The following is a 14546-nucleotide window of genomic DNA, read 5'->3' on the forward strand; positions in this document are numbered from 1 at the left end:
CTCTGAGCCCAGCACCTGAACAGACTGGGCACCATAACCATCAGCCACGTAGGGGACTGTCTAACCTGTGCAACAATGAAAGCTTCGGGGGTGAAATTTGTGGATTTCCTACATGCACGTTCTGAGATGTTTTAATACTTTTCAAATAGTTATACATCTGCCTTACACAGGTTTGTGTATGCAAAATTTGTGTGTGTTCCTCTAAAACTGTCTTATGAGATGCTGAACAGTACATGAATTTTGCTTTGCCACTCACACTGTGTTGGGTTGGGTTCAGTTTGGAACACAGTGAGGGAGGCTTCTATTGGAGGGGTTCTTTGCAATGGTCACTACTTAGTGAGTTTGTATTTTGTATCCGCAAGGACAGTTCAAAACTTATGCCATGTGATGGAAGCCATTAGGCTTATTGGGAACACGTTGAGTGCGTCTGAGTGATATCACTTGAAATTCTTCCTTTTTAAAAAAAAAAAAAAAAAAGGAGATGAGGGGGCTTTCCCTGCGTGCTCTGGCAGAGGAATGTTGAAACTCGCAGCAGTTCTGAGCGCCAAGGAGGGCTTGTGGAGGGTGTGAGCGCCCAGCCCCCAGGCGGGCAGCTCTGAGGCCCCTTTCCACCTCCTGCCCGCATCACTGGTGGCAGCAAGGTTTTCAGTAGAGAATCCGCTGCCTGCATTTTGTCTACTTAGGTTGACTGTATTTCATTCTGAGATCGGGGAACGTTGAGAAAACTTCTCTGCTCATGATCGCACTTAACATGCGGGGAATCGAAAGGGCCGAGGACTGTGGTGGGTGTAATTTGTTTGCAGTGGTTCAGGTATGTTTTTCCTTGTAAAGTGTCTTGTGAAATGCATCGCCGAGTGGAACAACAATTCACATTCAGACCAAAATGAAGGGCTTTTCCCCTCTTATTTTTATCTTTTTAAATGATCAGATCATGAGGGTGTTGAGAATGTGAAAGTTCAAACTATTGTAAAATAGATCATTTCAGAGATTTATACGAGAACTGGTTTTCTTTAACCAGAGTCATGGACAGGAACCTGTTACTAATACAGAACTAGAACGTATCAGCTACCTCTCTTAAATCGAGGATAGTTAAAAAAAAGAAAAAAAAGTTTAGATTCTCCCCTTTCAAGATGTTCATTTTGCTCTATGTTTATGTGGTTACCTCTGCCATGGCCTTCAGTACCAGCTGAGGACATGTTCAGTGGGCAGTGGGGTGGCAGCTGGATTTGGAAATCTGTCAAGGGTGACAAAGATTCTAGGAATCCAAGACCTTTGGATTAGAAAAATAAGGGAAATCAAAGAGCAAGAATAATGTATTTATAGACTTTTAAAATTCTTTCCATGTCAGTTTCAAAAGCCAGCGAGCATTCTACTGGACACAGAGACAAAACCAAACCCTTACACATCCTGTCACAGCGAATGAGTAGCACCTGGAAAATCTCCATATGGCTACAATCTTCTGAGACCTTTTAGTGTGTTCCTGGTTGTATCTTTTGCTAACGGTTGCATTTTTTCATCTGTTTATTAGAAGCTAATTTGTGAACAAAATCAAAACATAGTCCTTCTCTCTCTTTTTGCCTACAAATTCTGTTTCAGGGGGGAAAAATCCTTTTTCTAAGAACTAGAATCACCTCAATTAATTTGAATGCCTTTTTTCTGGTCAATTAAGTTACTATAAGAAGAAAAATCATTGCATTTCTGTTCTTTTTAAAATATAGCTTAATTAATTCACTGTACTTGCCTTGGAAATATATCCAGCAAAACATCTCATGGGTGCAATATCGATGCGGCACATTTAGATATTATTTTTTAAATGATCGACACAATTCATACAGTTCATTCTAGAATAAATATATCCCTTATATCATCTCATTAGTTAGATGCCAGACTGGATTGATGACATATTCAATAATACACAGGTTATACACTAAATGAAATTTATGAAGTTGTAACTCTGAATTGTATGCCTTTCACTGGTCATGGTGCTCAAAACACCTGAACTCCCCAGTAGATTTCAGGGAAGCATTTTTAAAGGCAAGGTGGGGGAGGCGGAGTCCCAGGGTATGTGATCAGCTCGTGCACAATTCTCTGGTTGATGGGGAGGTGGTAAAGGCTAACAGCATCAATCCTTAGGAACCAGTAGGTCTCGGGGCTACGTGCTCATGGTCATTTGGTGGTGGGTTTTGCATCTGTAAAACAACTCAGGAAATGTGCCTCAGATACTATTATCTGGGTACCTCGGAGAAGAGCTCCAGCAGAGGATGGGGTGGGGGAGGTTCTGTCCGGGGAAGGCCCTATAGGGTCTTGCTCTGTTAAACACTTCTACTTTACTCAGAGGCAACTACATGTACATACATCAGTGCAGATGATACTGGAAGCCCTGATTGTTTAACTGGCTTGACTATAAGGACGAGGGATGGAGTTCAGTGAGGTAAGATATGTATTTGGCAAAGTGATAACTTTACAATTTCCACATTAAAGTTGACAGTGAGATTCGGTCAGCTCTGGTTAAGCCTTTTGGTTTCAGATCCACAGACTCTGTATCTTCCAGTGGCTTTTTAAGCAGAGAAATTTACTTAATTTTTAAACATTAATAAGGAACAGAAAGCAACTAAATCTATTTTTTTTTTACCAACACCATTGAAAAGTAGCAGTTAATTGGAAATTTACTGAAATCCTTGAGTCTGTAGTACCTCTTGTTAGTCAGCCTTCCTTCTATAAACCAGATCTCGGACGCGAGGACTTGATTGTGCTTAAGTGCCTAGAGCAAGAGGAAGAAGCACTGCATGTTTTCAGTCCTGCAGACTCTTACTTAAATTTACTTTGCATCTCAGGTCCAGCCTAGTTCCTTTTCGCACACGAAACCAGCACAGAGAGGCATCCGTTTTGCTTTGAATGGAACAGACCCCAGAGAGGTGGGGACACTACACGCAGGTAGCTCTCTGAGGCCCTTGTCTCACCCGCGAGAGGTCAGCAAATGGCTGCTGCAGCCTCTTCTCTCTTTCAAGCCAGACTCCAAATTCTTCTCTCTTTCAAAGGCAGAGTGGGTGAGCAGTAGCCGGTGCCCTCAGGGTCTGCTAGCCTCCAAGCAACTTTTCAGAGTGTTTTTCTAAATGAAGGCAGGTGCCTCCCAGGAGGAATTCTGGTCCCTGTTAAAGTAATTTTTTTAACACAACATGCGTCATCCTCATCTTTATAATTTTATGAAGACTTTCATGAACATACAAACATTGCTGTAATTGGATAGGTCCTAAATTATTCATTGATGTTGATGTCAATTTAATGATAATAGCTAGTTCATTTGGCAAATATATTTTATTCTCAATAAACACAGATAATGCTGAGAGTACCAGGTCCATTAAGTGGTGAGGCCCCATTTTTTGCAATGGGTAATATTGCATTACTTGCATTTTTCTTGTATTTAATTTAATTACCCAACCATCTGTTTTCTGATGTAAAAGGGATATAGATAGATAGATAGATAGATAGATAGATAGATAGATAGATAGATAGATATTCTGCCTTGTCATGAAAGGGCAAGGAGGAAAACCATTGCATCCTACTCCAGAATGATTTTTAGATAATTTTAGTTCTAGAGTTTAAATTGTAAAAATTCTGTAAACATTCTTTTAAACAGTGGATTGTCATGGCTAAGATATATAAGCCGTTTTCATTCTTCCCTGGTGAAAACTGGGTAAGTTTTAGTGATTCTTCGCACATGCATCCCAGCTTTCATCCCCAAGAGACTGTCTACATCAGGTTTAAGGATGTCCTCTTTGTAAACCAGCTAAAAGGACAGGCAGCTGGGGGAGTTTTGCTTTGTTTGATTGGTTAGTGTATTTTTATTTCTGCTGGGTGTAGGGTTCATCAGCCTCCATCCTCCTTACTTTTTATAGACTGCTCTCTCCTAAATTCCTGAAGTTCAGAGCTAAGCAGAAAAATAAACGTGAGCTATTGACATAGGAACTACACTGGACCATATATCAAAGAATCGTTTAATAAGTGAATTTAAGACTGTCTATTCAGGTTATGTGTGAAATGCCCTCTCCAGTCATTCCCTAGCAAGTTCAGGAAACTAGCAGATAGAAGATTTGTTCAGTCCAGACCGAATTCAAGCCATCGCTTCCCTCTATGTAGTTCAGTATCGATAGTTTTTATTCGGTCATCTCTATTAATGTAAATAAATTGGAATCACACAACCAGTCTTAAGAAAGAAGCAGGCCCAACGATAAGATACCACTGCAATCTATCAGAAAGGCCAAAATCCAGAACACAAACGCCACCAAATGACGGTGAGGATGTGGACTGCCGGTGCGAATGCAAAAAGGTACCACTACTTTGGAAGACAGGTTGGTGGTTTCTTGCAAAACTAAACATACTCTCACTGCACAATCCAGCAGTAGCTCTCCTTGGTATTTCCCCAAAGAAGTTGAAAACTTATGTCCACACGGAAACCTGCACAAGGATGTTTCCAGTAGCTTTCTTCCTAACTGCCAAAACTTGGAAGCAACCAAGATATCTTTTAGTAGGTGAATGGATAAATACACTATGTTACCTCTAGACAATGGAAAATTATCCAGCACTAAAAAGAAACAAGCTTTCAAGCCATGAAAAGACATGGAGGAATCTTAAATGCACATTACTAGGTGAAAGCAGCCAATCTGAAAACGCTACTTGCTGGATGATTCCAACTATGTGACATTCGGGAAAAGGCAAAACCGTGGAGACTGTGAAAAGATGAGTGGTTTCCAGGAGTCAGGGATTGGGGGAGGGAGGTGAACAGGCAGAGCATAGAGGGTTTTTAGGGCAGTGAAATTCTTCTGTGTGATGCTGTAATGGTGGATACACTTCGTCACGCATTTATCAAGACTCATAGAATGTACAACACCCACGGGTGAACCCTGATGTAAACTCTGCTTCGGGTGATAATGGCATCGATGTAGATTCACGGATTGTAACACAGGTACAGCCCTGGGGGGAATGTTGATAATGGAGGAGGCTGTGCATGTGTGAGGACAGCGGCATTTGGGAACCCTCTGTACTTTCTGCTCCATTTTGCTGTGAATGTAAAACTGCTCTAAAAAAATAATATCCATATGAAATATTTTTTAAAAGAGAGAGAAGGAAACTAACACATGATCAGCACTGCACCATTTCTGATGAATATGCATGAACTTACTGCCCTGTGACAGCCATGCTTCTAGTGGGTTTTATTTTGTGGTATTATATATATTGGCTATAACATTATATAGTATTTTATTGACTTTGTTTCAATAATATTACACCTAGAATCTTTTAAGACTTGACTTTTGAAGAATTCTGCATGAACTGGTAAAGAGGGTAAGGGAAGAGGGTTCATGGGCCTGAAATGATAGTGTAGGGGCTAAAACAGGGGTCCCGCCTGTTGGATGTGGAGCGATTGATGGGGAGGATAAATGGAAAATAGGTCGCTTGCCGTATAGGTACCATGTCAAAGAAGAGAGTTTCCTCTGATTGTCTTTCAAAGAGAGTTGTGCTTTATGAGCGTTTAAAATGAGTTTGCTTGGAGCCTTACAAGAGTCTAAAGTTGGATACAAGAAGAAATCAGAAGAACTGGGTGCAAGGAGAAGTTGAAGGGAGGAGGGTCCGGGAGAAAAGCAGAGGGGAAGTGAAGAGGGCAGTATGGGGACCCATCCATTGCCACCCAGAGCCCTGCAAGGAATAACAACTCTGCAAGAGAACTGCAAGTCTACCCTATAGCTTTCTCTCTGATCCCGTTGGGAGAGGGGAGGCTGTGGGAGGAAGAACCAAGGACCTGACCATCACATCTCACGTCTGTGAATGTCAGCTCGGATGATGTTTGCCTTCAGGAAATGTGTAGGATTCTCATATTCTTAGATAAAATTCAACCTCAAGAAAACAAAAGGTTATTTTTTGTATTGGCAATCTAGTGACCCCCAAAATAAGAGCAAATGAAAAAGTTTATCATCTTGTTTGAGTTACTCTAGATTAAAATAGAATTTAAGATTTCATTATAAATTTGGATATATGGCATTAATTAGGGTCACACTGAAAACATCATTTTCTCATTATACCATTAACTGATACTGCCTTCATTTTGAATTCATTTTCCCTTTTAAAGCTTTGGAATAATATTTTAATAGCTTAAATCACTAGGTTGTATGAATGGGAAATATATTATCATAGATTAGGAATATTAACTATACTATACAGAGCAGCTAAAGTGGAGAGAGAGAGGTATAGATTTACTATACCATTTACTTTTAATACATAGCCAGTCGGTTAACTATAAGAATGGCTTTATTACTTCTTTTATAATAGTTTCATCATTACTAAAATAATTAAACCTAGATAATTTTTAAAGTAAAGCACATACGTGTGATTATACACACACAGAGAAAATGACATTCATAGTTTAACCTTTTTGTGCAGAGGGAAATAAAGCGGATGTGTTATAGCTTAGATGTACGTACGGGACAGTGTCTAGCAAGAGACTTCATCTCTCTTGGGTGGGTGCCAATCAGGCCCTCGGTAAAACTGTAAGTTGGGAAGAAGTTGTTTTCTGATCCTTTCTTAGCTTTTTCTGATTGACCCAACAATGCCTTAAGCCACCTGCCACTGCTGCTGTTGGCACCGCAGGCGGTGTGGGCACCTCAGGGACTTGCTTCCCAACCCTGTCCCTCTTTTGGGGGAGAGGGGGAGGCTCCTCTCCTCTGTCCCTGGTCCTGATCTCACCGCAGGTGCAATACCACATTTGTGTTTTGTAAATGAGGGACATAGAGCCCACAAGTTCTGTGAGGATTCCAACTTCTCCTGCTTTCATTTGGTTGATAGATGGAAATAATTCCTCCAGGCATATTCTGAATCATGAGATGGTCCACCTTGAGTCAGTGGTGCATGTGCCCCTTTTTTTTCTTGTCAGCTGCTGCCGGAAGATCCATTGTAGCCCCTTGGAGACGTTAGATGTTCACAGAAGGGGTTTTTCCCCCTTGGAAGAGGGGTAGTACTCAGTCTTGAAAAGGTGATGTTAGCCAACCTGAGGAAGAAATACTGCTGGAACGAGTAATGCACTCCCCCACCATTTACTCACCAAATATCTATTGAGCATCTACTGTGTACCTGGCATTGCTCTTGGAACAGGAATGGGGATCTATCAGGGAACAAACCAGGAGACTTGCCCTCAAAGAACATACGTTCTAGCAGAAGACAGACAATAACAAGAAACATAATAAAGAAGTCAGGACAGAATAATTGCTCTGAAGGATGCTATAACAGATAAAGGCAATGCCAGAATGCTGGGTTGGGGAGTGGGTGTGGTTCAGATGGCAATTTTAAACAGTGTGGTCAGAGTAGCCACATAGAGAACGCGGCATCTGAGCACCTTTGAAAGAATCCGGGGATTTAGCCATACGCCCCTGCATATCTGTGGGATGAATGAGTTTTCTGTAATAAAAAAACTAAGCAGGGAAGGTGCCATATTATACTCATTCATGCCAAATTACAATTCTTCAATCCCTGAGGGGCACTGAAGTTAAAGAAAGAAACATTACTGCGTGAATTCTATTATTTTTCCAAATAAATGCAGAAATATTCAAATACAACTCTGCTAACGAAAACTGCCATGAAATGGCCTGTATGTAACTAGACAGTTTGTTTGCAGTTTAAATTTTCGAAATAGCCTAAAAATTAAAGGACAGCAAGAAGAACACACATCTAGAAACATACTGCAAGTTTTTCTTTTCACTTACTTATTTGTAAAGCACCCACGTTTTCTTTGGGTAAAAAGAATACCAGAATTTCTGGGTCTTGAAGTGAAAAGAAAAAAAGTGAATGAAGGGCTGCAAATGGCAAAATGTCCTTTCTTAAGGGTGAGTTGAATCCCATCACATATATATGCTGCATCTTCTTTATGCATTCATCTATCGATGTGCACTTAGGATGCTTCCATATCTTGGCAATTATAAAGAACGTTGCTGTTAATAGCGGGGTGTGTGTATCTTTTTGAATTAATTCTTATTTGGGGTTGGCTTTATTCCTTTGATAACTACGTAAGTTTAAAATCTAAAGCTCTAAACGTCCTTAGAAACAATGAACAGTACATACATGTAAATTTTAAAAATATATTCAGAATATTGTGTATATGTATTTACATGTAATATATTATATATGTGCTGTCAAATTGTAACAATTCTACCTAATAAAACTGAAAAATGAAAAAAAGAATACCAGAATTTAATATTATTGGGTTGTTATTATTAATCAAATACCACCGTTAAGCGCAGCACACCTTGGTCTCAGGGTTCTGACCAGCTGTCATGATGAGTGAAGTTCTTATTTTCCAGATCTTCTCAGATGAAAAGCCTCTGTCAATTCTGGTTTCTCATGTAGCTTCTGGTTCCTTTGAAAGGTTGGGAGCATTTCCCTAGTAAATGTACATCCATTCTGCAGCCTTTTAAGACGGTGGTTACATTTAATAAGTCTTAGGAGCGAGCAGCATTTTTGCCTCTCCGTTGCCTTCGTGCCATGAGTATGTGGCGTAGTTTTATAGAGAGAAGTGGCTGAGACACCCGATGGGAGGTGGAACTCACCTTTCCAGAATTCTGCAGCTTTAAACGAAAGGCATTTGAATTATTATCGGTAGGCTATTAAAACAAGTAAAAGCAATAAAATCTAAAGAGAACCACAGTTTGTTTTCTTTGCCCTTTGTCAAAGGTCTCATTCAATTCAGTGCAATTAATTGTAGCAACTCCTTCATATGAAAAACCTGTCTGGGTTTAAATAGCGAACGCTTCCTCTCTAAGGCAAAAGGTGTGTCCTTTGCTCTTTCAGATAAGGCGACAAGGAGGCATCCAGCTCCTGGTGGACCTGCTGGATCATCGGATGACGGAAGTCCACCGCAGTGCCTGTGGCGCCCTGAGAAACCTGGTGTACGGGAAGGCCAACGATGACAACAAGATCGCCCTGAAGAACTGCGGCGGCATCCCGGCGCTGGTGAGGCTGCTCCGCAAGACCACCGACCTGGAGATCCGGGAGCTGGTCACAGGTTAGAAGCCTTTTTCCTTAACCGCAGGACTGACTCTCTAGATAAATTTTCCATCATCACTGCCGCAAGGTGCTAACCGGGTATCACGGTGCTGGGCATCTCCGAGGGCTGATAGCACAAGCAGTCCCAAGGCGTGTTTGCCGATGACAAAAGTGGGTCAAGGGTACCAGGTGTCACACTGGTAGGCTGGTCATTTAAATAATTAGAATGCAATTAACAGAACCATCCTAAAATTCTATGACCCTATTTCAGTCTTCGTCATCTGATTTAGAAGTAGTTGACATCTTAACAATACCCGCGGGTCATCATCAGAATGACGTCAGTAACAACTGAAGAAAGGAAAAGGCACGTGGGTTACGGGTCATAAGGTATGTGTTCTGGCTTCTAGTGCGGCTAACAGCAGAGAGCTTATTGTACGTGGCAGTTAATTTCTTGAATAAAATATGGATGCCTAGTAGAAGCCCCCAGGTTATGTAATATTACATATTAAGGAATTTTTCAAAAGTGGTCATGAGAGAAAGCCTTTCCACGAGCGCGGAACCTTCGAGTATTGTGAAACTGACGTAATTATAGTAACTACCTCCCAGAGCCGTGAGTGAATGGGAACGTGTGAAGCCTTCCGCGCGGACCTTTCTTGGAATCCGTATGGACATAGGAAACATTAGTCATCGGCTATGTCCCTCACTTTTTATTTTACTTTATTTTTTTCTAATATTCTTAGTGCTGTTCTTCTTTGTGTTGCTGAAGTGTCGTCGGTTACAATGTGTCAGTTTCTGGTGTGCAGCATCATGTTTCCGTCATGCATATACATACATATATATTCGTCTTCATATTCTTTTTCATTATAGGTTAGTACAAGATATTGAATACAGTTCCTTGTGCTGTACAGAAGAAATCTGTTTTTAATCTATTTTTATATATAGTAGTTAATATTTACAAATCTCGGACTCCCAGTTTATCCCTTCCCCTCCCCGTCCCTCACTTTTTAAATGTGCAGTTTTACTTGTTGGAGGCCGAACGGCGTCAGGGCCTCAACATGGCGTTTCAAATGACTCTTCTTGATTGTGTACAAATCACTGGTCTGCGTGATCTTTGCCTTTTGGCGCATCAAAGTACCCCTTCCAGCAAGTATTTGGCAAGTGGATTGCAAAGTTGACTGTCGAAAAAGGATCTTTTAATTATCCATGATTCCACCAACCTTCTGTCTTGACTCTAATATTTCCTTGTAGCCGTGCTGATGAACATATGTGAGCTTGTTCATTTAAGAAAATACATGACAGAAGCTAGAGTCATAAATATTTGTTCATTCTTGGGTCAAGAATCCCAGGATAGTTTCTGTGATTTATACCCTTTAAGATGATTGTCACATCTCTTCGTACTCTTAGCTAAATTAGAACTAGACCCCCATTTTCTCTTGTTTTGTCTTTAAGTGAAGGACTGGCTTTCTGGGTGAAAATTAAGTTGTTAAGGGTTGCAGTGTTATAATAATGTTTCACACTGGACTAACGTGGGGTGACATAGTCAGGGAAGATAAAGCTATTACTATGCACATATGATGTGTAGGATAGTTTGGAGGGCAGTTAAATAGCTGAAAACATACTCTGCCATGACAGTTAAGAGCACTTGTCCTTATTTTCATGGATTGCGTTTAAATCGGATGTGCCTGGAAGAGAAAGGACTCAATGTGTGTGATGGAAAACAAACACCATGGTGCTTTTGTGCGTTAAGACCTTGCCGATGGACGTGTGAGGCCAACACAAGTCAAAGAACATCCTGCTGTATACTATTCCAGTTCATAATGTGAAAGAACTAGATTTTACTAAAATTTGGATTTTCTCCAACACAAAACCCTTGTCTACAAGCGTTCTCTGCGGTGGCTTATCTCATTGCCAAAGAAACTTAGCCACGTGCAAAAGGTTGAGGTGATGGACGGCTTCAGTTAGAAAGGAGCTGGCAGCAATGCCTCTGTCCCATGACATCTCCCTCACAGCACGCCCTGTGCTTCGCGTGACATCGGAAGCCGAAATGAGGGAGCTGACGGCGGGCTACCCCGTTGCCCTCAGTGCTGCTCCGACAGCTGCTGGGCGCCACCCGTCACGTGCACCTGCGCAACATCCGGAGCTTCTCTGGGAGCCCCGTTAGGAAACAGCAGAGGCAGATGAACTCTTCCGAACGTCAGCAAGCTTCCCTTCCTGGCGAAGCTTTGGCTGTAGGAACGATGCTCGTACTTACTACAGGGAGAGCGCAGGTGCCTCTCACTCTCCCCCGTTTGAGAAGAACCAAGGTTTCGCCCACTGTTTCTTCATCAGCATGAGCGGGTGGCCCAGACGCTCTCCGCCGCCCCTCCTGGAAGAAACGCCGTCTTCTGCTCCGACGCCATCCGAGCCGTCGGAGCGGGAAGGATGCAGGGTGACAGTGGCTGTTGCTGCTTCAGCGGGTGTGTCGTTCTGCCTCGCCAGAGGTAGGCTCTTACTGTGCGTGGCTGAACTTCGGACATGAATTTCACCTTTTCAAAGGAAAACACGTGGTCAAAGCATTTAGGCTGGCTGAAGCCCACGGTCACTGGGGTCGCCATGCTGATACTATGGGTGGAATAACTAGACGATGGGTGCCGTGTGAGAGAAAAACAGCAAGCACCTTGGCCAAGTACCACTCTAGAAGAGGAGACTGGAAGGGAGCACGCAGGAGAGCGTTCCGACGGGAAGGGGGCGCCGCTGCGGGCCAGGCTGCAGTAACGGAACCTTCCAAATGCCCACACTGGCGGGACCCGGGCGGGACCCGGGCTTGCCGAGGAGCCCGCCACACCCTACCGACTTCCTTTTCGACAGAGCATCAGGATGCAGATCTAGCCAAAGCTGACTCCACTGCCTGCTGCAGAGGTAAAACGAGGCAAATGGATTCACCTCCAAGAGCCTGAAAGTCGTTTTCATCTTCAGCAGCAGCGGCGCTCATCTGCCAGAGCGAGCTATGAAAGCTGGGATCCTGTCGGCGCCTGCAGGCTTTAGGAATCCAGCACACTGAACTCGATTTTACCTCAAGGTCATCCAATCCTCCGTTTCTCTTATGTACTAGTCTCTTTCCTCTCCTCTGAGACTCTTGTCTACACCTAAGTGAATTTTTTACTCCACTGAGTCCAGGCCCTTCATTCATTCCTTAGTCGCTCGTTTCTCAAATGCTTTTGAATGTCTGCGGTGTCAGGTGTGTGCTGAGCCTTGACCATGTATCTGCACGTGGGGGGCTGGCGGTCAACTGACCCAGCCCGGCACAGCCGCCTTGATGCTTACGCCAGCGCCCACTTATGGTTGGGGGCCCCGCTGTGAACTGTCACACCCTTGCATTACTGGCTGCAAATCATTAAGAGCATTGTCCCTGGCAAACGTGTCCATGTTTTAGAAACTTAACCAGACAGACGAGCAGAAAAAGAGTCCATGGCTCTAGAGGGTGGAGTAGAGGGTAAGAGGACAAAGGATCCGATCCGTTCACTTCGTTGTCACAAGGACCGTCCTCAAAACCTTCTCTGGAATTAGGTTAGACATGCGTGCATGAATTAAATAAAACAAGGAACTGTGCCCTTGACTTCCTTTCTCACTTTTCAGCAGACCTAAAACGGAGTTCAGCAAGGAGTAGGGACGTTCCGGTCCCCTCTCATGCTCAGAGTTTTTTGTGTCGTGTTCTTCCTGCACGTTAGTGAACTCTTGAAAACAGGTGTGTGTTGTAAAAGCATTATAGTATAAGGGAGAGTGATGTAGGCTTTGAATTCCTCCCTAGATGTTTACAAACTCGGATGTTTTATAAACAAATACTCAGAAGAACAATTTTAGTAATTAAAAAAAAATAAAGCATGTTGATAAAGCAGACTTTAGATTACACTTAGGCCATATATCCAGAAGGATCTGGAGCAAAAAATTATAAACAATAAAAGACTAAAAGAAATAAGTGATCTTGCAGAGCTTTAAATTATGTACTGAGGATTCCTTGGCAAACTGTTTGAACAACAATAGAACGTTAGAAATTGAGGTATTTACATTCATTTACATTCAACACATAACCACGCATGCTTGAAAAAACAGCTGCCTGTTTACACTGCAGTATCTATTCATAGTGGAATAAATTTTGCCATGGCCTGTTAGGCCTTGCAATAAATAATTTTCTTCCTATGCAATAATTGCCATGAGATGATGATCAGAATTTTATGTAAATCCAGTTGAAGCTATTATCTGCTAGCCATTGCTTGAAATGTTCTAAGCAGATAAACTTTGATTAGCAATGCCACATGTCCTTTGAGCTTGACTAATACAAGTCTCTCTCTCTAAACACGGAAATAATCAGCCTAAATTTTGAATGCCCAACTAAAGATTTCAGAATGCCTTCCAAATCATAATAAAGCCATTTTTATTAAACCATAAGACCTAATAAATAAGTTGTGTTTCGGTCGGAAGCAAGCGTCCTAAGACTTCCACTTCCCCGAGAGCAAGATGTGTTCTTTCATCTTAAGCTTCGTACACCCAGGTAGTCTTTCCTTTTAATTAAGGAGACAAGCCTCAGTTTGACTACTTTACGCACTAGCATTAGGACCATTGATTTAACGCTTTAGTCTCCAAAGGGCTCCAAAGTCGTTATGTGACCCCAAAATTTATATGTTGAGGTCCTAACCCATAGACCCTCAAAATGTGACTCGGATGTAATTAGTTAAGTTAGGGCACTAAGATAGGATGGGCCTGTAACTGATACAGCTGATGTCTTTATGGAAAAAAGAAATTTAGACACAGACACATCCAGGGGAATGCCATGAGAAGATGAAGGCGGAGGTAGAGGTAATGCTGCAAGCCAAGAACACCAAAGATGGCCAGCAGACCAACAGGAGAAAGGCATGGAACAGAGTCTTCCTCACAGCCTCAAAAGGAACCAGCCCTGGTGACACCTTGATCACGGGCTTCTAGCCTCCAGAACCACGAGTCAATGAGTTTCTGTTACTGAAGCCACTCAGTCCATGGGACTTCGTCACCACCATCCCAGGAAGCTGATACACACCTGCATCCGGCTGCCCTTCGCCTACTCTCAGATGTGAGCAGATATCTTTTTGGTCAGGAAAGTAAAGAAATGCCAATACATGCAGAACCGTGAGGGCTTAATTAATCATGTTGCCGCGTTTAAAATAAGTGAGACCCTGTTGGCCTGATTTCTTAATGCGGCTTCTTAAAACAACTGCTTGTGAAGGATTGGACGTGGCGAGGTTGGTAATCAAGTGCTTTGTCTTCTTTTAATCGAGGTAATCGCTATGGTCAAAAAATAAAATAGGATAAAAATGCTTACAATGGAGACAACAGTCCCCTGCCCCATCTGCCCGCCGCCAGTGCCCTCGGAGACACTCAGCCTTCATTTTTGCTTTGTTTTGCTTTGTGCTTCAGTTTGCTCGTGATTATGCCGTGTCTGTAAACCACATGCTCGTCTCCGCATCTAAACCAAGTATAACAGGCTTGTTGTACTAACTTTCCACCGTGAT

The 14546-nt window shown here is 42.4% G+C and overlaps 1 protein-coding gene across 3 annotated transcripts in view; it reads left to right on the plus strand.

Moving 5' to 3' along the window:
• The window catches only part of CTNND2 (catenin delta 2), an 875933-nt gene that overhangs the window by 655525 nt on the left and 205862 nt on the right, over positions 1–14546 (plus strand). For all 3 annotated transcript variants that reach the window (XM_015251739.3, XM_072958848.1, XM_015251743.3), the window contains one exon: positions 8830–9043. In XM_015251739.3, coding sequence (XP_015107225.2) covers positions 8830–9043 — 214 coding nt within the window. The remainder of the gene's footprint in view (positions 1–8829; positions 9044–14546) is intronic.

This window comes from Vicugna pacos, chromosome 3 (genome assembly GCF_048564905.1).
Source record: "Vicugna pacos chromosome 3, VicPac4, whole genome shotgun sequence".
NCBI classification, from domain to species: Eukaryota; Metazoa; Chordata; class Mammalia; order Artiodactyla; family Camelidae; genus Vicugna; species Vicugna pacos.